Consider the following 22,425-nt stretch of genomic DNA (forward strand, 5'->3'; position numbering starts at 1 on the left):
TGGGACGTAAAATCCGAGCAATTTCAGCAGTGTCCTTTACATCCACTGGATCAAAGCTGGTCCATGAAGGCAGGTAGCTTATATTGGCAGGTTTTGTAGTTTGGCACTCCTTTGATGTCACTGTGGAGATTCCAGCCCGGATGGTGGATATTTTATCTGCAAAGAAGTTTGCAAACTCGTTGCATCTTGCCTGGGAGAGGGTCTCATCAGTCTGCAGGCATGCTGGCTTGCAAAGCATTTCCACTGTGCGGAAAAGTTGAGCTGGCCTATTGTTTGCTGCTGTGATCTCATTTGACAGGAACTGTGCTTTCTTACGAGTGATTGTTGATTGATATTCTACGTTATGCTTTATTAGTTTTATTTTGTCATCCACTAGATTAGTCTTCCTCCATCGTCTTTCCAGTCTACGCCCCCTTTTCTTGAGCTCACTAACACTGTTGTCGAACCATGGAGCTTGACGTTGTGGTTTACGAGGTCTTAAACGCACAGGGGCGATAATATCAATTGCAGCCATAACTTCACTATTATAATAACGGACTAGGGAACAGGGATCTTCACAGGCACCCAGTATAGCAGAGAGATCCAGATTTGCTGCAAGAGCCTGGGGAGTCATACCCCTCCTCGGACGATACCTGGTCAACTCCACGGGCAGAGATCTTAATTGAGGGGTTGCAACTGAGAACCAGAGGGAGTAGTGGTCTGACCAGATGACTGGGTTTATTTTTAGGTCAGTGACTTCTAATCCAATCTGAAAGACAAGGTCCAGAGTGTGACCACTTTTATGTGTGGCAGAGGGAATGACCTGTGTGAAGCCCAGACCATTCATTGTGCACAGGAGGTCTTGGCCAAGGCGTGAGAGCTCATCATCCACCCATGCATTGAAATCCCCGAGGATGAGCCATCTTTGATGTTCCAGAACCAGGCCAGCGACAGTGTCTGCAATTTCTTGCAGAAATATCTTTCCATCTCCAGGTGGCCGGTAAATGAGAAGTACTCTGAAACCTAATCCTGTCGAACTCCGGGCAGCAATGCACTCAAATGAGCGAGTAGTTTCAATAGGGTGGACCCTAAGTTTAAGTTCTTTTTTGAAGCAGATAGCCACCCCGCCACCCCTGCGGTCCAGTCTTGGGTTGTGGATGACAGTAGTTTGTTGGTACTGCAGCCTCCAATATAGGTGCTGCATTTTCATCTAGCCAGGTCTCTGTAATACAGGCTAGATCTGCAGATTCAATAAGGTCAGCAATTGTTGCAGTCTTGTTTCTTATAGATCTGGCATTACAAAGGACTGACCTGATTGGGCATACCAGAGGGCCTTCAGTTTTCTTTATGCTAAGTGCAGGAGCTCTGGGTATGGGGGTCACAAAGTGAGAGTTGACAGTTCTGTCCTTCCAAACACAGGGCCGTCTTTTGGGTATCACTTCTATTTGATTGTTCTTTGAGTATGGGGGTGAGCAGGTGGGCAAAGGACTTAGATGGTTACCGGGGGAAATACATTTCCGGCCTGCTCGCTTCCCACGAATGCGCCTGTGTTTTCTTTTTAAAATGCCAAGGGATTGGAGAATAGAAGCCTGTGATGGTGTGATAGGAACTGCAGAACGTGGTGGGCGGAGTGAAAGAATGAAGCTGGAGCAATACGTATACATTTGGTCATCAATGACAGATTACTATAAATTTGAGCTGCATATGATGATGAGAGAGGGAGAGAAAGCAGTGGGGGGTTTTTTTTGTTTGTGTTTTTTCCTTTTTGTGTTTTGTTTTCCCCCAATTCGGTATGTGATTCAATATGATAATTGGATTATGAACAAAGTTATTGCAATAACCTATTGTGTATATTTGAAGCAAGTAATAAATAAAATAACTGCTGATTTAGTCAATTATCCTAGGATAGGCAGCCTTTTGGAAAGGTGTTAGAAGCCAATTCCTACTGTGTAGGTGTGAAAAGTCTCAGTGTGAGAGGCCTTTGAAGTAGATTTTTTTGTGGGGGTAGTGATAATGTGTCCTGGAAATGGATCCTGATTTTAAACAGTGAGCCTTCAGCAATTCAGAGCCTGAATGTACTGATATTAGTAGATTAATGCAATAAGTCAGTTATTTGTTGCTCAGAGAACAGAGGTGGATGATGTCTAAGTGAGGGGCTGGATGTAGCCAAAGATAGGTTGTAATCCACAGTACCTTATCTGGGTAATGTCCAATGCAGAGTACAGCAGCTGCTAAACTGAAGGATTTCTCAGTGGAGGTATGCAGAGGATTCAGTCCAGTGTGTATCTCAGCGCAGGAATGCAATCCGTTGGTTTTGATGAAATGTCCGCGTAGAGTAGTACAAGTTCAAGGTAAGTCCTTGGATATTTATGATGATTCATAGGTCTGTTGTGGTGAATTTAAGCTGTTTTATGGAGATGATCAGGAGCATACAAAAGGTGAGGCAGCCATCTTGGGCGCCACTCTGCTCTCTTAGATAACACATGTTGTTGGTGGGAAGAGTCCAAAGATTCTATAAATGGCCCCATTTTCTGTAAAAACGTGTAACATTACATTCAACACTTGACCTTTGTCTGTTACTTGTCTCTTGTGTTATACAGAGAGAGAAAGTAACGCAGTTATGTAATGGGTACATGCTCCATACAGTCAATGTAATACACACGCACATACATTTGGAAGTAATCATTGCCCTTATCCTGTGAACTCTAATGTTACAAGGTTACATTCGCTCAGCAGTTCTCGCTCTGATGCTCTCTCATACAGAGAGCTAGCATGTAACCCATCGGTGGAACAAGAAGACACATAGGGGCTTGGGATCAACTGGTTTTTCCTTAATGCTGTAATCAAGGAGATGAAAGGCCGTCACGCACGTACACCTACTTTGGACTTGAAGGGGTTAATGTTGCAGCTGACATTAGTTTACAGTATTGTCGGGTTTTATTACTGGTTTTAGCGGATCTGTTTTCCACCATTATATGTACGATGTACCCAACGCATGAGGTTTCTTGCATAACAATGTTCAAAGTGTGACTTCATCACAGCAGTCACCCAAAGATAAAGGGGTGTATGGAATACTCATGCTAGTCACATGACACCACGACAAGGCAATGCTATTATGCCAGATACTGAAACAGACTTGTCAAGCAAAGTGATTGGTGGACTTAGATGACATCACAAGCCAGTGTGAAGCTTGCAGTGTTAGCTACTATTACTATACTGAAGATTTAAATGGGCAGGTCTCGAGTAAAAACCACTCACCGAATGTCGTCTTCTCAATGATCTTCCCGGCATCTGAAAAATCACTGGAAGCTTTGCCAAACACACCACATACTGTGTAATCCTTGCAAAGAAGGCAAAAGTGTTGGTAGAAAAGTAAAATAAAAGTTAAGGTGATAAAAAATAACCAAACAAACATGCATAAACAACCTATTCAGCATGTTGCAAACAAATTCAAAAACTTTTCCACCACTAAAATGAAATACAGTAATTCATTACATACAGTTAGGCCCATATATATGGGAAGCAGTTAAAATACCGCCAGTCGGGATCCCAGCAATCACAACAGAGATGCCGGAATACCGACTAGCAGTGAAATCCTGACGCCAGAATCCCGGCGACGCAGGCTATTCTCCCTCTGTGGGTGTCCACGACACCCATAGAGGGAGAACATAACCTGTGGTGAGCGCAGCGGGCCCACAAGGAGCTTTCCAGCGCTTGACCCGCTGTTGGCATCCTGGTGGCCGGGATGCAGCTGTCGGTATACTGACGGCTGGGACGCCGATAAAGCATATATTATATATATATATATATATATATATATATACATATACATACACACACACACACACACACAAGGAGTTCCTGCACTCTCACAATAATCAAGTCAGCTGCTGGGGTGTCTATCAAGGTCCAGTCACAAAGAAGTCCGGGCCCATAGTACAATACAGGAAATCCCACTTACGTGAGAAAAGATAGCACTCTCCAGACTAAATATCCAATACAGTCAAAAATAAATTTAATGTAAAAGGTAGTCTCACAGTTCAAATGAAGTATCAAACGATCTCCAACAATGTCCAACGTTTTGGTCCCTGACGGGGCCTTCTTCAAGGAATAAACACAGTCAATAGTGGCAGCAGTTCAATATCAATGAAGTCTTGCAGGGAAACTGGAGACACAGATGGTGCCTCACCGGCCCCTGCTAAATACCATAGTAATTGGCGCTAGCCACGCCCCCAAAATGGCCGCCGGTCGTGTGAAACGCACAGCTGGACCGCATGCTTATCCCCTCCACCTGGAGGTCTGCTGCGTCCAGCTGATAATGGTAGCAGTGTGGCAACATAGCGGGCCTCATCAGGGCTAGAGCTGTGCATGGGGTGCATCGCTTTACCTCCGGTGACGCGATATCACCATAGCAGCGGCTCCGAAACCCGGAAGCGGTCAACGTCCATCCCTGGACCGCATTTGGAGCGCATCGCGTCACTTCCGGTGACGCGATGTGCCTAGCAACTGTAATCGAAACCAAGTCAGCTCACACTGCTCGCGTATTAACAGTGCATGCCTGCAATCTGTGCGGGTAGTGTCAGGGGTAGGGACGGGCATGGGGTGCATCGCGTCACTTCGGGTGACGCGTCATCACCGTAGCAGCGGCTCCGATACCCGGAAGCGGTCAGTGTCCATCCATGGACCGCATTTGGAACGCATCGCGTCACTTCCGGTGACGCGATGTGCTAGGCAACTGTACTCAAAAACAACAATCAGCTCACACTGCTAGTAGCTTCATACAATGTATTGATAGGGCATGCCAGCAGTCTGTGGGGATATAAGGCTGCAGTGTCAATGTTAGTTACAGGTCAATGCTGCATATCAATCAGGTGCAGCAGAATAAAGATAGTTAATAATGGTATAGCAAAGGCCGGTGAGGTCACTCAGGGGGATACATACTATATGCAGTTAGGTGCAAATACAAGGTGCCAAATAAAGTGTAATAATCAATAAAGGTATAACAGTGGATCAAAACATGCCGTGGGAAAAATTTCATTTAACAAAGTGACCATGTTATAAACACATAGTGTATGATCCTGGTACGGCAATAAATCATCCAAGCTCTATTTCAAAAAAATTGACAAGGGGTTATTTTCATTCATGCCCCTCGGGGCTATCGTGTCTAGTCTATGGATCCACATGCTCTCCTTTTGTTCAGTAGCAGGGCACGGTCTCCACCCCTGGGTGGTGGCGGTATCCAGTCAATCAGCTTAGATCGTAGGTCAGAGACCTGGTGTTTAGAAGTCATAAAATGCCTGGCTACAGGTAAGACTGCCGAACCAGTGGCAATAGCCTGGTGTATAGATGTCCTGTGGTTTGCCATGCGATCCCTGAACCGTCTTGTGGTCATTCCCACGTAGTATAGCCCGCACGGGCAGGTCAAAATGTAAATCAAATGGTCCATGGCACAGTGTAGTCTGAATTTGATCGCTATGGGACGACCCGAGTGTGGATGCGGAAAATGCAAACCCGTAAGCATGGCCCTACAGGTTGTGCAGCCAGTGCACCTAAAGCATCCTGACCACAAGACGGTTCAGGGATCGCATGGCAAACCACAGGACATCTATACACCAGGCTATTGCCACTGGTTCGGCAGTCTTACCTGTAGCCAGGCATTTTAGGACTTCTAAACACCAGGTCTCTGACCTACGATCTAAGCTGATTGACTGGATACCGCCACCACCCAGGGGTGGAGACCGTGCCCTGCTACTGAACAAAAGGAGAGCATGTGGATCCATAGACTAGACACGATAGCCCCGAGGGGCATGAATGAAAATAACCCCTTGTCAATTTTTTTGAAATAGAGCTTGGATGATTTATTACCGTACCAGGATCATACACTATGTGTTTATAACATGGTCACTTTGTTAAATGAAATTTTTCCCACGGCATGTTTTGATCCACTGTTATACCTTTATTGATTATTACACTTTATTTAGCACCTTGTATTTGCACCTAACTGCATATAGTATGTATCCCCCTGAGTGACCTCACCGGCCTTTGCTATACCATTATTAACTATCTTTATTCTGCTGCACCTGATTGATATGCAGCATTGACCTGTAACTAACATTGACACTGCAGCCTTATATCCCCACAGACTGCTGGCATGCCCTATCAATACATTGTATGATGCTACTAGCAGTGTGAGCTGATTGTTGTTTTTGAGTACAGTTGCCTAGCACATCGCGTCACCGGAAGTGACGCGATGCGTTCCAAATGCGGTCCATGGATGGACACTGACCGCTTCCGGGTATCGGAGCCGCTGCTACGGTGATGACGCGTCACCCGAAGTGACGCGATGCACCCCATGCCCGTCCCTACCCCTGACACTACCCGCACAGATTGCAGGCATGCACTGCTAATACGCGAGCAGTGTGAGCTGACTTGGTTTCGATTACAGTTGCTAGGCACATCGCGTCACCGGAAGTGACGCGATGCGCTCCAAATACGGTCCAGGGACGGACGTTGACCGCTTCCGGGTTTCGGAGCCGCTGCTATGGCGATATCGCGTCACGATGCACCCCATGCACGGCTCTAGCCCTGATGAGGCCCGCTATGTTGCCACACTGCTACCATTATCAGCTGGACGCAGCAGACCTCCAGGTGGAGGTGATAAGCATGCGGTCCAGCTGTGCGTTTCACACGACCGGCGGTCATTTTGGGGGCGTGGCTAGCGCCAATTACTATGGTATTTAGCAGGGGCCGGTGAGGCACCATCTGTGTCTCCAGTTTCCCTGCAAGACTTCATTGATATTGAACTGCTGCCACTATTGACTGTGTTTATTCCTTGAAGAAGGCCCCGTCAGGGACCGAAACGTTGGACATTGTTGGAGATCGTTTGATACTTCATTTGAACTGTGAGACTACCTTTTACATTAAATTTATTTTTGACTTTATTGGATATTTAGTCTGAAGAGTGCTATCTTTTCCCACGTAAGTGGGATTTCCTGTAAAAAAAAAAAAAAAAAAAAAAAAAAAAAAAATTATATATATATATATATATATATATATATATATATATATATATATATATATATATATAGTTTATTAAAACATATTCAAATTACAGTTATATATTGAATATGTATTTGAAGTTCAGACTATCAGCTTTAATTTGAGGGTACTCACATCTAAATTGGAGGAAGGGTTTAGGAATTTCAACTGTTTAATATATGGCCCCCTCTTTTACAAGGGACCAAAAGTAATTGGGGAATTGACTCAGAAGCTGTTTTATTGACAGATCTGGGTTATTCCTTTGTTACATCTTAAGCAATTAAGCAGGCTAAAACTCTGGAGTTAATCTGGACAGATGAAACGAAGATCAACCTGTACCAGAATGATTAGAAGAAAAAGTATGTAGAAGACTTGGAATATCTCATGATCCAAAGCTTACCACCTCATCCATAAAATATGGTGAAGGCAGTGTGATGACCTTGGGCTTGCATGGCAGCCACTGGCACTTGGTCACTACTGTTTAATGATGATGTTACTGAAGATAGAAGACTGTCTGCTCAGATTCAGCAAAGTTGATTGGACACTGCTTCACAGTACAGATGGACAATGACCTAAAACATACTCCGAAAACGGGTGTAGTACGGTATGCCGGCGCTCGGGCTCCCGGCGACCAGCATACCGGCGCCGGGAGCCTGACCGCCGGCATATCGACAGCGGGGCGAGCGCAAAGGAGCCCCTTGCGGGTTCGCCACGCTGCGGGCACGGTGGCGCGCTACACTATTTTATTCTCCCTCCAGGGGGGTCGTGGACCCCCACGAGGGAGAATAGCCGTCGGTATGCCGGGTGTCAGGATCCCGGCGCCGGTATACTGTGCGCCGGGATCCCGTCATTCGGCATACTGAATACCACCCCCGAAAACAACCCAGGAGTTTAAGGCAAAGAAATTGAATATTCTGCAATGGGCGAGTCAGTCACCTGAGCTCAACCTAATGGAGCATGCATTTCACTTGCTGAAGACAAAGCTAAAGGCAGAAAGACTCATAGAAATGTAGCATTTGGTGATGTCCATAGGTTCCAGACATCATGCAGTCACTGCCTGCAAAGGATTCTCAACAAAGTCTAAAAAAAATGTATATTTTATTTATGATTTATGTATTATGTATGATTTGTCCAATTACATTTGAGCTCCTGAAATAGGGAAATGTGTTTAAAAATGGCTGCAATCCCTAATATTTCCATACATTATTTTTGTTTAACTCCTGGAACTAATGCTGAAAGTCTGCACTTTATTTTCATCTCCATTGTTTCATTTCAAATGCATTGTGGAGGGGCAGATTTATTAAGCTCGGTGAAGTGATAAAGTGGAAGGTGATAAAGTACCAGCCAATCAGATTTTAATGTCCATGTCACAGGCTGGGTTTGAAAAATGACAGTTAGGAGCTGACTGGCTGATCCTTTATCACCTTCCACTTTATCACTTCACCGAGCTTAATAAATCTGCCCCAATAATAAGATTTTACTTACCGATAAATCTATTTCTCGGAGTCCGTAGTGGATGCTGGGGTTCCTGAAAGGACCATGGGGAATAGCGGCTCCGCAGGAGACAGGGCACAAAAAGTAAAGCTTTTCCAGATCAGGTGGTGTGCACTGGCTCCTCCCCCTATGACCCTCCTCCAGACTCCAGTTAGGTACTGTGCCCGGACGAGCGTACACAATAAGGGAGGATTTTGAATCCCGGGTAAGACTCATACCAGCCACACCAATCACACCGTACAACTTGTGATCTAAACCCAGTTAACAGTATGATAACAGCGGAGCCTCTGAAAGATGGCTTCCTTCAACAATAACCCGAATTAGTTAACAATAACTATGTACAATTATTGCAGATAATCCGCACTTGGGATGGGCGCCCAGCATCCACTACGGACTCCGAGAAATAGATTTATCGGTAAGTAAAATCTTATTTTCTCTATCGTCCTAGTGGATGCTGGGGTTCCTGAAAGGACCATGGGGATTATACCAAAGCTCCCAAACGGGCGGGAGAGTGCGGATGACTCTGCAGCACCGAATGAGAGAACTCCAGGTCCTCCTTAGCCAGAGTATCAAATTTGTAAAATTTTACAAACGTGTTCTCCCCTGACCACGTAGCTGCTCGGCAAAGTTGTAATGCCGAGACCCCTCGGGCAGCCGCCCAAGATGAGCCCACCTTCCTTGTGGAGTGGGCCTTTACAGATTTAGGCTGTGGCAGGCCTGCCACAGAATGTGCAAGTTGGATTGTGCTACAGATCCAACGAGCAATCGTCTGCTTAGACGCAGGAGCACCCATCTTGTTGGGTGCATACAATATAAACAACGAGTCAGATTTTCTGACTCCAGCTGTCCTTGCAATATATATTTTTAATGCTCTGACAACGTCCAGTAACTTGGAGTCCTCCAAGTCACTTGTAGCCGCAGGCACTACAATAGGCTGGTTCAGATGAAATGCTGACACCACCTTAGGGAGAAAATGCGGACGAGTCCGCAGTTCTGCCCTGTCCGAATGGAAAATCAGATATGGGCTTTTGTAAGATAAAGCTGCCAGTTCTGACACTCTCCTGGCCGAAGCCAGGGCTAGAAGCATGGTCACTTTCCATGTGAGATATTTCAAATCCACCTTCTTTAGTGGTTCAAACCAATGAGATTTTAGAAAGTCCAAAACCACATTGAGATCCCACGGTGCCACTGGAGGCACCACAGGAGGCTGTATATGTAGCACTCCCTTAACAAAGGTCTGGACTTCAGGGACTGAAGCCAATTCTTTTTGAAAGAAAATCGACAGGGCCGAAATTTGAACCTTAATAGATCCCAATTTGAGACCCATAGACAATCCTGATTGCAGGAAATGTAGGAATCGACCCAGTTGAAATTCCTCCGTCGGAGCACTCCGATCTTCGCACCACGCAACATATTTTCGCCAAATTCGGTGATAATGTTGCACGGTTACTTCTTTCCTTGCTTTAATCAAAGTAGGAATGACTTCTTCCGGCATGCCTTTTTCCTTTAGGATCCGGCGTTCAACCGCCATGCCGTCAAACGCAGCCGCGGTAAGTCTTGAAACAGACAGGGACCCTGCTGAAGCAAGTCCCTCCTTAGAGGTAGAGGCCACGGATCTTCCGTGATCATCTCTTGAAGTTCCGGGTACCAAGTCCTTCTTGGCCAATCCGGAACCACTAGTATCGTCCTTACGCCTCTTTGCCGTATAATTCTCAATACTTTTGGTATGAGAGGCAGAGGAGGAAACACATACACCGACTGGTACACCCAAGGCGTTACCAGCGCGTCCACAGCTATTGCCTGCGGATCTCTTGACCTGGCGCAATACCTGTCCAGTTTTTTGTTGAGGCGAGACGCCATCATGTCCACCATTGGTCTTTCCCAACGGGTTACCAGCAAGTGGAAGACTTCTGGATGAAGTCCCCACTCTCCCGGGTGAAGATCGTGTCTGCTGAGGAAGTCTGCTTCCCAGTTGTCCACTCCCGGGATGAACACTGCTGACAGTGCTATCACATGATTCTCTGCCCAGCGAAGAATCCTTGCAGCTTCTGCCATTGCACTCCTGCTTCTTGTGCCGCCCTGTCTGTTCACATGGGCGACTGCCGTGATGTTGTCCGACTGGATCAACACCGGTTTTCCCTGAAGCAGAGGTTCTGCCTGGCTTAGAGCATTGTATATTGCTCTTAGTTCCAGAATGTTTATGTGAAGAGACGTTTCCAGGCTCGTCCATACTCCCTGGAAGTTTCTTCCTTGTGTGACTGCTCCCCAGCCTCTCAGGCTGGCGTCCGTGGTCACCAGGATCCAATCCTGTATGCCGAATCTGCGGCCCTCCAATAGATGAGCACTCTGCAACCACCACAGAAGAGACACCCTTGTCCTTGGAGACAGGGTTATCCGCAGGTGCATCTGAAGATGCGACCCTGACCATTTGTCCAACAGATCCCTTTGGAAAATTCTTGCGTGGAATCTGCCGAATGGAATTGCTTCGTAAGAAGCCACCATTTTTCCCAGGACTCTTGTGCATTGATGTACAGACACCTTTCCTGGTTTTAGGAGGTTCCTGACAAGCTCGGATAACTCCTTGGCATTTTCCTCCGGGAGAAAAACCTTTTTCTGAACCGTGTCCAGAATCATTCCTAGGAACAGCAGACGAGTTGTCGGCATTAACTGGGATTTTGGAATATTCAGAATCCACCCGTGCTGTTTTAGCACTTCTTGCGACAGTGCTAATCCCATCTCTAGCTGTTCTCTGGACCTTGCCCTTATTAGGAGATCGTCCAAGTATGGGATAATTAATACGCCTTTTCTTCGAAGAAGAATCATCATCTCGGCCATTACCTTTGTAAAGACCCGAGGTGCCGTGGACAATCCGAACGGCAGCGTCTGAAACTGATAGTGACAGTTTTGTACAACGAACCTGAGGTACCCCTGGTGTGAGGGGTAAATTGGAACGTGGAGATACGCATCCTTGATGTCCAAGGATACCATAAAGTCCCCCTCTTCCAGGTTCGCTATCACTGCTCTGAGTGACTCCATCTTGAACTTGAACTTCTTTATGTACAGGTTCAAGGACTTCAGATTTAGAATAGGCCTTACCGAGCCATCCGGCTTCGGTACCACAAAAAGAGTGGAATAATACCCCTTCCCTTGTTGTAGAAGAGGTACCTTGACTATCACCTGCTGAGAGTACAGCTTGTGAATGGCTTCCAAAACCGTCTCCCTTTCGGAGGGGGACGTTGGTAAAGCAGACTTCAGGAAACGGCGAGGTGGATCTGTCTCTAATTCCAACCTGTACCCCTGAGATATTATCTGCAGGATCCAGGGATCTACCTGCGAGTGAGCCCACTGCGCGCTGTAATTTTTGAGACGACCACCCACCGTCCCCGAGTCCGCTTGAGAAGCCCCAGCGTCATGCTGAGGCTTTTGTAGAAGCCGGGGAGGGCTTCTGTTCCTGGGAAGGAGCTGCCTGTTGCTGTTTCTTCCCTCGACCTCTGCCTCGTGGCAGATATGAATAGCCCTTTGCTCTCTTATTTTTAAAGGAACGAAAGGGCTGCGGTTGAAAAGTCGGTGCCTTTTTTTGTTGGGGAGTGACTTGAGGTAGAAAGGTGGATTTCCCGGCTGTAGCCGTGGCCACCAAATCTGATAGACCGACTCCAAATAACTCCTCCCCTTTATACGGCAAAACTTCCATATGTCGTTTTGAATCCGCATCGCCTGTCCACTGTCGCGTCCATAAAGCTCTTCTGGCCGAAATGGACATAGCACTTACCCGTGATGCCAGTGTGCAGATATCCCTCTGTGCATCACGCATATAAAGAAACGCATCCTTTATTTGTTCTAACGACAGTAAAATATTGTCCCTGTCCAGGGTATCAATATTTTCAATCAGGGACTCTGACCAAACTACCCCAGCACTGCACATCCAGGCAGTCGCTATAGCTGGTCGTAGTATAACACCTGCATGTGTGTATATACTTTTTTGGATATTTTCCATCCTCCTATCTGATGGATCTTTAAGTGCGGCCGTCTCAGGAGAGGGTAACGCCACTTGTTTAGATAAGTGTGTTAGCGCCTTGTCCACCCTAGGAGGTGTTTCCCAGCGCTCCCTAACCTCTGGCGGGAAAGGGTATAATGCCAATAATTTCTTTGAAATTATCAGCTTTTTATCAGGGGCAACCCACGCTTCATTACACACGTCATTTAATTCTTCTGATTCAGGAAAAACTATAGGTAGTTTTTTCACACCCCACATAATACCCTGTTTAGTGGTACCTGTAGTATCAGCTAAATGTAACGCCTCCTTCATTGCCAAAATCATATAACGTGTGGCCCTACTGGAAAATACGGTTGATTCGTCACCGTCACCACTGGAGTCAGTGCCTGTGTCTGGGTCTGTGTCGACCGACTGAGGCAAAGGGCGTTTCACAGCCCCTGACGGTGTTTGAGTCGCCTGGACAGGCACTAATTGATTGTCCGGCCGTCTCATGTCGTCAAACGACTGCTTTAGCGTGTTGACACTATCCCGTAGTTCCATAAATAAAGGCATCCATTCTGGTGTCGACTCCCTAGGGGGTGACATCCTCATATTTGGCAATTGCTCCGCCTCCACACCAATATCGTCCTCATACATGTCGACACACACGTACCGACACACAGCAGACACACAGGGAATGCTCCTAACGAAGACAGGACCCACTAGCCCTTTGGGGAGACAGAGGGAGAGTTTGCCAGCACACACCAAAAGCGCTATATATAACAGGGATAGCCTTATAATAAGTGCTCCCTTATAGCTGCTTTATATATATCAAAATATCGCCATAAATTTGCCCCCCCTCTCTGTTTTACCCTGTTTCTGTAGTGCAGTGCAGGGGAGAGACCTGGGAGCCGTCCTGACCAGCGGAGCTGTGAGAGGAAATGGCGCCGTGTGCTGAGGAGATAGGCCCCGCCCCTTTTCCGGCGGGCTCGTCTCCCGCTATTTAGTGAATCCAGGCAGGGGTTAAATATCTCCATATAGCCTCTGGGGGCTATATGTGAGGTATTTTTAGCCTTTATATAGGTTACATTTGCCTCCCAGGGCGCCCCCCCCCAGCGCCCTGCACCCTCAGTGACTGCGTGTGAAGTGTGCTGAGAGGAAAATGGCGCACAGCTGCAGTGCTGTGCGCTACCTTTAGAAGACTGCAGGAGTTTTCAGCCGCCGATTCTGGACCTCTTCTGACTTCAGCATCTGCAAGGGGGCCGGCGGCGCGGCTCCGGTGACCATCCAGGCTGTACCTGTGATCGTCCCTCTGGAGCTGATGTCCAGTAGCCAAGAAGCCAATCCATCCTGCACGCAGGTGAGTTCACTTCTTCTCCCCTCAGTCCCTCGTTGCAGTGATCCTGTTGCCAGCAGGACTCACTGTAAAATAAAAAACCTAAGCTAAACTTTTTCTAAGCAGCTCTTTAGGAGAGCCACCTAGATTGCACCCTTCTCGGCCGGGCACAAAAATCTAACTGGAGTCTGGAGGAGGGTCATAGGGGGAGGAGCCAGTGCACACCACCTGATCTGGAAAAGCTTTACTTTTTGTGCCCTGTCTCCTGCGGAGCCGCTATTCCCCATGGTCCTTTCAGGAACCCCAGCATCCACTAGGACGATAGAGAAATTAGGCAAATTGTGTCAGTTTCCAAATATATATGGACCCAACTGTATTTTTTAGCACTTATAAGTTTTTTTTTTAGACCACCTATACAGAAGTCTTGACAATACACCTAAGAAATAACTATACATGGGGAAAAAAAAACATAACCAGGTTGTCTTACCTTGGAACAATGGCTTTCATAGAACGTTGGTAGAATTCTGTTGCCCTGCCCAATTCCAAACACTGAAAACAAAACACAAACAGGAAGAAATAAAAACCAACACTGCATGAATACAGTTCAAACTTAAAATTGGCAAAAGTATCAGGGATGGCTGAGTAATGGCCTCTACATATTAGGTGGTATAGTAAGCAATATCGCTCATTTCTACCCTCCGGAGCGATATCGTTTACTATATTGCCCTGTGTGTATTCTGCTGACGACAACCGATGCGCGGCCGCGCGAGTCGTTAATGACACTTGGTGTCGGCAGTGCATGCAGCTCAATTTGGACTTATCGTCCAAAACTGCATAGAAACATAGAAACATAGAATTTGTCGGCAGATAAGAACCACTTGGCCCATCTAGTCTGCCCCTTTTTTTTTTTTTATATATTATTTTTTTTTTATCACTAACCTTATTTGTTCCTTATTTCTTTGTAAGGATATCCTTATGTCTATCCCATGCATGTTTAAATTGCTCTACTGTCTTAGCCTCTACCACCTCTGATGGGAGGCTATTCCACTTGTCCACTACCCTTTCTGTGAAATAATTTTTCCGCAAATTTCCCCTGAACCTCCCCCCCTCCAGTCTCAGTGCATGTCCTCGTGTCCTATTGCTTCTCTTCATTTGGAGAATGTTTCCCTCCTGGACTTTGTTAAAACCCTTCATATATTTGAAAGTTTCTATCATGTCCCCCCTTTCTCTTCTCTGCTCCAAACTATACATATTGAGATTTCTTAGTCTTTCTGGGTATGTTTTGTGATGTAGGCCATGCACCATTTTAGTTGCCCTCCTTTGTACAGTTTCTAATGTATTAATATCCTTTTGAAGATATGGCCTCCAGAACTGAATACAGTATTCTAGATGAGGCCGTACCAATGACCTATACAGTGGCATTATTACTTCTTTCTTTCTGCTGCTGATTCCTCTCCCAATGCAGCCAAGCATCTGACTAGCCTTCCTCATTGCCTTGTTACATTGCTTACCTGCCTTTAAGTCATCTGAAATAGTGACTCCTAGATCCCTTTCCTCCTCAGTAGTTTCCAGTATAGTGCCGGGGCACGACGTCACTGTGCCATATCGATGGCGATATCACACAGTGCGGCAGATGTATTAAGCCTGGAGAAGTGATAAACCAGTGATAAGTGCAAGGTGATAATGCACCAGCCAATCAGCTCCAATATGTAAATTGACAGTTAGGAGCTGATTGGCTGGTGCGTTATCACCTTCCACTTATCACTGCTTTATCACTTCTCCAGGGTTAATACATCTGCCCCAGTGTGCATGCCCACGTTGGACGGCCCATGCCGCGAGGGGGACATACTAGGCTATGTCGCTTATGGAATGTACATTTACAATAATGAGTAGCTGCTTTTCCTACCATATCTAGCATGGGGACTGTCAGGACCAGCTTGTGTCTCATCCAAATGACGCTGATGTTTATGTAGTGAATAAATCAAGCAGAAAATAGGAATAATTTCTCCTGGCGCCCTACAGTACCAAATCAATTATCCTGTTCAAAAGTTCACAATCCCTAAGCAGCAAAGTCTTCTGGGGGTTCAAGTCCTTTCTATGAATTCAAGGGGATGTGCACCAATATTTCTCCCGCTGCATGGCGCGTGGGTGCTTAAAGGGAAGCCAACCACTCTTTTTCATGTAATGGTCATAAATGATGTCACAAGAAGATATAAGAAGGAAAAGAAAGCACCAGGAAAAATTTGTTCTATTTTCTGCTATTTCAGTGTTAGCGACAATATGAGTAACTTATATTGTGCAGACAAAGGGAAAGCTTAATATATTTTGTCTATTTACATAACAAAAACTCACCTAATACCCCAGATGATTCTATATCCAGCTTATGCACCACACCAATCTTCAGGTAAGTGTAGTCTGGTCCCTTAACTGTAAAGCAAACAAGAGACAATGAGAAATAACATTACACTAAGGGGGTCATTCCGAATTGATCGTAGCTGTGCTAAATTTAGCACAGCTACGATCATCCACACTGACATGCGGGGAGACGCCCAGCACAGGGCTATCCCGCCCCACATGTCAGTCCGGGCCCCCCCAACCCCCCTGCAGAAGTGCAAAGGCATCGCACAGCGGAGATGCCTTTGCACTTCAAGAGTAGCTCCCGACCAGCACAGCTCTAGCGTGCTGGCCGGGAGCTACTCGTCGCGTCCCCGGCCCGCAGCGGCTGCGTGTGACGTCACGCAGCCGCTGCGGCCCACTGCCCCCAACGGTCTGGCCACGCCTGCGTTGGCCGGACTAAGCCCCCTAAACGTCGGCTTAACGCCGCCGTCCAGCCCCCTCCCGCCCAACGACCGCCTCAGAGGCTATCGCTAGGCAACGACGGCTGCCATGCGCCCGCGCATGCGCAGTTCCGACCCGATCGTTGCACTGCGGAAAAAAATGCAGCGAGCGATCGGGTCGGAATGACCCCTTAAGAACGCAGACACAACTAGAGACAGGTAACCGTTTTGCTATATTAGATGGTTGGTACCCACCCAGTATATGATCAGCCAGGACAGGAACAGCTGTCGCTGTCTTCGTCAGTTCAACCCCGCTGCTGCCCTCTACAGCTTGTGGTAGGAAAACGATCTTCTGCCGCGGTGGACGTTGCTTAAGAGAGTTCAGCTCTGTACAACACATAAGAAAGATTATAGTTGCACAAATCTATGCAAATCCTCATTATAACAGCTGCAACATTACAAAACAAAGTTTCATTACCTTTCAACAGCTTTATCTTTACTGTATCACGTACAGACCTCCAGTCATATCCAGGAGGTTTATATACTGCAAAGAGACCGTGTAATTTACGAAATGCAGTGGAAGCAGACCGAGCCATGACTACATTAATCACTAAGGAGAAATATAAATATTATGGTTAATGTCTATTACAGACAACAATCTATATCTAAGCTGGGTCTGCAAAGCAAATATCACTTTAGAACATAATTGATAATGTTATTTTGCCAACCATTATGTTTAGAGTCCTAAATTATTCTGGAATGTTCAAACAAAATGGGCAAAAAGGATAATGTAAAATCATCCATGACTAGCTGATGTGTCCGGTTTCAACCAGGCAAAGGTTTGCTGGGTGGAATATTTTACTCCTTTTCACCCCCTTCAGTCAAATTTCGAAAAAAAATCCCTGCTTAGTGGGTGGCTGCAAATAATTGACGCAGTTTCCAGACCACCCAAACAGGTCACATGTTTCAGGTCCCCCTGCAGGTGCACAGGGAGAATTTACCAACTGTCACATTTCCAGAGCACAATGGTGATGCATTGTAAATGACAGGCGGACGTCTTGCCACATAAGTCCAAAACGAAGCAACGACAAAATTTTTCAGCAAATCTACAGACCAAAACCTTTCATTTGGTATATGATATGCCCTACTCAGGAAACGGCATCATAGAAATATGTCACTAATAAAAGTTGTCCGTCTGCTATTAATAGATAATATTAAATGAGAAGATCCATAATTACAGTTATCACACTATCTGTGCATTCAATCAGCTGTTAAGCTGCAGCAATATATCTACTCATATTTCTCAACATTTATATATCATTTCTGGACACAAGTTGGCGCGGAACATCAGCATCTAAGCATGTGAAAGCATCCATACCATGCACCAAAAACTAATTTTTCCTAGTCATCATGCCACACATCATTAACGCTTTTCAAAAACTCTGGAGGTTGCAAAATAGCTGCCAGCTGCACAGATCTAAACTCACAGCATGTCATGTAACTGAGGAGGACAAGCATCTGACAGTACATGGAGCAGGCACAGCTCAGAGCAGCATTTCTAAGCCTCTTTCTGCATTGCATCATGTGCCATTACAGGCGTGCGCAGGGTCTTGATAAGGAGTACGTGGGCCATGGTGGAACAGGGGATTTATTTTTCAATAGGGACCTATGGACATGGGGTGGAAAGTGTAATGCCACTGGGCGATATATTACAACTGGAGGAGAGGGTGGCTAATGCCAATGGGGGAAGGGGCAGGTTATTTTTAATGGGGTCATCGGGACACTGGGTGGGTGCTAGACAGCCACTAGGAATTTTTATTTATGAAAATCATTAAATACATTTTTTTTACTTCCTTAAATTTAGAAAAAATAAATAAAAATTGCACTTTAAGATAATCTTTCCAGATATTGGGTTTGACTGAGGCTGTGTACACACGGTGAGATTTTTTCTTACGATTCTGACTATATAGTAAAAATCTTAAGAAAAGTTAGTGCAGATCGCAAGGTGAAAGTCACCTTGCGATCCCGATTCAATGCCGATGCGCGGTCGGCATCGTAAGAATAGATAGTCAAAATTGACTTGCCTGCATAGTCTCTCTCTATAGAAGAGATAGTCAAAATTGACTCTTAGCCAAAATCGCACATAGTCAGTATCGCAAGCACACTCATTATGTGCTTGCGATACTGACTATGTGCCAACCTAGCCCCTGTTGCATAGTGAAAATCGGGCATAGCCCGAATCTCACCGTGTGTACGGGCCCTGAGAGACTAAGCAGGAGTCGGGAAAGCATGCACAAACACGTAAGGTGCATACACATGGGGGTAAATTTACTAAGATGTGAGTTCTTTTTAAGATGGGATGTTGCCCAAAGCAACCAATCAGATTATACTTCACATGTATCACCTTCTAGAACATAAAATCTGGAATCTGATTGGTTGCTATGGGCAACATCCCATCTTAAATAGAACTCCCATCTTAGTAAATTTACCCCATGGTGAGATCCTTGCTCTGCCCTTTTTTGACTATGCGAATTCCCTTGAACTCCCCCAGAGCACAGATTTTGACTATACTTTGTACTAGATAGTACACTGGATAGTCAAGATTGACTTGCTTGCACAGTCTATCTAGCCTTACGATACCGACCCCACGGGACCGCAAGCTGCTAAACACCTTGAGATGTGCACTAACTTTCCTTAAGATTTTGACCATATTGTCAAAATCTTACAATTTTATCTCACTGTGTGTATGCACCTCTAGACTCGGAATGCACAGCTATAAGAAGTGTGCTAAAACATAATTTGGGATTGGCATCTCTGTACTTAAGACAGTTGTTTTTGGACACCTTGCGTCTGACTGAGCAACTCAATTGTTGCTACGTTCCGGCACAAATACCGCAGGCGCCAGGTTTAGCTGCCTTCGGAATTGTTCGTCCAATTATTCACGCCTGTCAACACCATCAGTTAAATAACCCCCTGTCTAAAAAAAAAAACCAGGTGATCAGGTGTGAGTTTGGGCACAAAAACATTTGAATCATCATCTACATAGAAATAAATTGTATCAATCTTCTCTGGGATCTATGTTATTTTTAATTCATAAGCAGTTAGAGGAGTGAATACCCATTGCGGTATCCGGATGATCAATGTAAAAGTCGACAGTCAATAGGTCAACAGCGCTAAAGGGCATCAGGTACAAAAGGTCGACATGACGACGGTTGACACACGTTTTTCCAACATTTGCTTGATTATCTATCTACGTGGATGATTGGGAATAGCAGCCTGTGGCAAGCTGAGCGAGCCACCTTGCCCAAAGCGTCACAAGCCCACACGTTTCTACTGATGGCGGTCATATATGATGAAACATACAAGATTTCACCCCCACAAAAATTAAAAAATTAATTGTGTCGACCATTGTCACGTCGACCTTTTGTACCTGCTGACCTAGACACTGCAGATCTTCCATACCACCCCCACCCATCACACATGCACAGTTAGAAAATAAAACAAGAGAAAGGTATTTTCACTGTTGGCCTTTGGGGATGTCGGAATTTCTTCAGTCAATATTTTGACCTGAAAGGGGGGGGGGGGGGCTTGTCGGTGTTGTGATTGTCGGTATCTGAATTATGTACACGTCGGTTGTCTGGATAATGAGTGCGTCAGCATTGTGAAATGTTCGGAATTTTGTTCTGTTGATATTTTAACGGTCAGCGTAATGGTTGTGTTGGTGTTCCATTTGTGTCTGTATTATTTGTGTCTGTATTCTAGTGGTTTCGGTATATTGTCATTCGGTGTTTGGTTGTGGGGTTTCTGTTAATAGGTGTTTCTTCCGTCGGTAACTTAACTAGGTACCTCCTCCGCAATACAAAATAGTGTACAAAAGTAGAGCACAGTAACTATAAAGATAACAGGATGTAATGCACAGTAGTGTTCACACTACGTGCAGGGTGTTAATCAGTGAGGAGGGCATATTTTAATATAGAAGAGCACAATTATACGTGATGTATCCCTGCAGCTACAGTAGCCATTAGCGATACATCACATCTAAAATGTTACCCTTCAAAATACAAATATGCCCCCTCACTGACCAGCAGCACCCCACACCTAGGGGTATATTTACTAAGCTCCTGATTTTGACCGAGAAGGTGTTTTTTCTTCAAAGTGTCATCTCGGAAATTTACTAAACTCAAATCACGGCAGTGATGAGTGCATTCATATTTTTGTTTAAGTCAAAGAAAAAAAAAATATGAATGAATACACCATCGGTCAAATACGCCTGTTATTTGCTAGAACTCTGTAATTTACTAAAATTTGTATTTCACAAACACTGCCGGCAATAGCCAAACACTGCCGTGAATAAATACAAATCGTAAAAAAAAGCAGTTTTCAAATAGACCTGCTTTTTTTTACCGTGTTCTGATAGGCATGCACGGATCCGTGCATGCCTATCAGTGGTAAGGGGTGGGAAAGTGTTAAATGTAAGAAAAAAAAATGCGTGGGGTCCCCCCTCCTAAGCAAAGCCAGCCTCGGGCTCTTTGAGCCGGTCCTGGTTGTCAAAATTTGGGGGGAAAAATGACAGGGGTTCCCCCATATTTCATCAACCAGTACCGGGCTCTGCACCTGGTCCTGGTGCAAAAAATACGGGGGACAAAAAGCGTAGGGGTCCCCCGTATTTTTTGAACCAGCACCGGGCTCCACTAGCCAGGTACATAATGCCACAGCCGGGGGACACTTTTATTGTGGTCCTGGCATTACATCCCCAACTAGTCACCACTGGCCGGGGTACCCTGGAGGAGTGGGAACCCCTTAAATCAAGGGGTCCCCCCTCCAGCCACCCAACGGCCGGGGGTGACGCCCGTGGCTGTCCCCCACATCCAAGGGCGGCGGATGGGGGGCTGATAGCCAAGTGTAAAAAATCAGAATATTGTTTTTAGTAGCAGTACTACAAGTCCAGGCAAGCCTCCCCCGCAAGCTGGTACTTGGAGAACCACAAGTACCAGCATGCGGTGGAAAACCGGGCCCGCTGGTACCTGTAGTACTACTACTAAAAAAAATACCCAACAAAAAACAGGACACACACACCGTGACAGTAAAAGTTTATTACATACATGCACACCTCCATACATACTTACCTATGTTCACACGAGGCTCGGTCCTCTTCTCCATGTAGAATCCTCGGGGTACCTGTGAAAAAAATTATACTCACAAAATCCAGTGTATCTTCTGTTCTTTGTATAATCCACGTACTTGGCAAAAAGACAAACCGGAAACCCGACCACGCACTGAAAGGGGTCCCATGTTTACACATGGGACCCCTTTCCCCGACTGCCAGGACCCCCCCCCTGACTCCTGTCAAAGAGGGTCCCTTCAGCCAATCAGGGAGCGCACGTTGTGGCACTCTCCTGATTGGCTGTGCGCTCCTGTAGTGTCAGTGAGGCTGCACACGGCAGAGATACAATGTTGCGCCTATGCGCTCCATTGTATCCAATGGTGGGAACTTTGCGGTCAGCGGTGAGGTTACTTTCGGTCAACCGCTGACCGCAAAGTTCCCACCATTGGATACAATGGAGCGCATAGGCGCAACATTGTATCTCTGCCGTGTGCAGCCTCACTGACACTACAGGAGCGCACAGCCAATCAGGAGAGTGCCACGACGTGCGCTCCCTGATTGGCTGAAGGGACCCTCTTTGACAGGAGTCAGGGGGGGGGGTCCTGGCAGTCGGGGAAAGGGGTCCCATGTGTAAACATGGGACCCCTTTCAGTGCGTGGTCGGGTTTCCGGTTTGTCTTTTTGCCAAGTACGTGGATTATACAAAGAACAGAAGATACACTGGA

At 46.0% G+C, this 22,425-nt stretch overlaps 1 protein-coding gene across 4 annotated transcripts in view; it reads right to left on the reverse strand.

Moving 5' to 3' along the window:
* TRUB2 (TruB pseudouridine synthase family member 2) overlaps positions 1–22,425 on the reverse strand; it is a 114,011-nt gene that overhangs the window by 11,627 nt on the left and 79,959 nt on the right. For all 4 annotated transcript variants that reach the window (XM_063933236.1, XM_063933233.1, XM_063933234.1 and 1 more), the window contains exons 2-6: positions 17,076–17,207; positions 16,853–16,984; positions 16,173–16,247; positions 14,308–14,369; positions 3,238–3,319 (exon numbers count right to left, since the gene is read on the reverse strand). In XM_063933236.1, the coding sequence (XP_063789306.1) occupies positions 3,238–3,319; positions 14,308–14,369; positions 16,173–16,247; positions 16,853–16,984; positions 17,076–17,193 (469 nt within the window). In that variant the 5' untranslated portion in view covers positions 17,194–17,207. The remainder of the gene's footprint in view (positions 1–3,237; positions 3,320–14,307; positions 14,370–16,172; positions 16,248–16,852; positions 16,985–17,075; positions 17,208–22,425) is intronic.

This window comes from Pseudophryne corroboree, chromosome 7 (assembly GCF_028390025.1).
Source record: "Pseudophryne corroboree isolate aPseCor3 chromosome 7, aPseCor3.hap2, whole genome shotgun sequence".
Lineage (NCBI taxonomy): Eukaryota > Metazoa > Chordata > Amphibia > Anura > Myobatrachidae > Pseudophryne > Pseudophryne corroboree.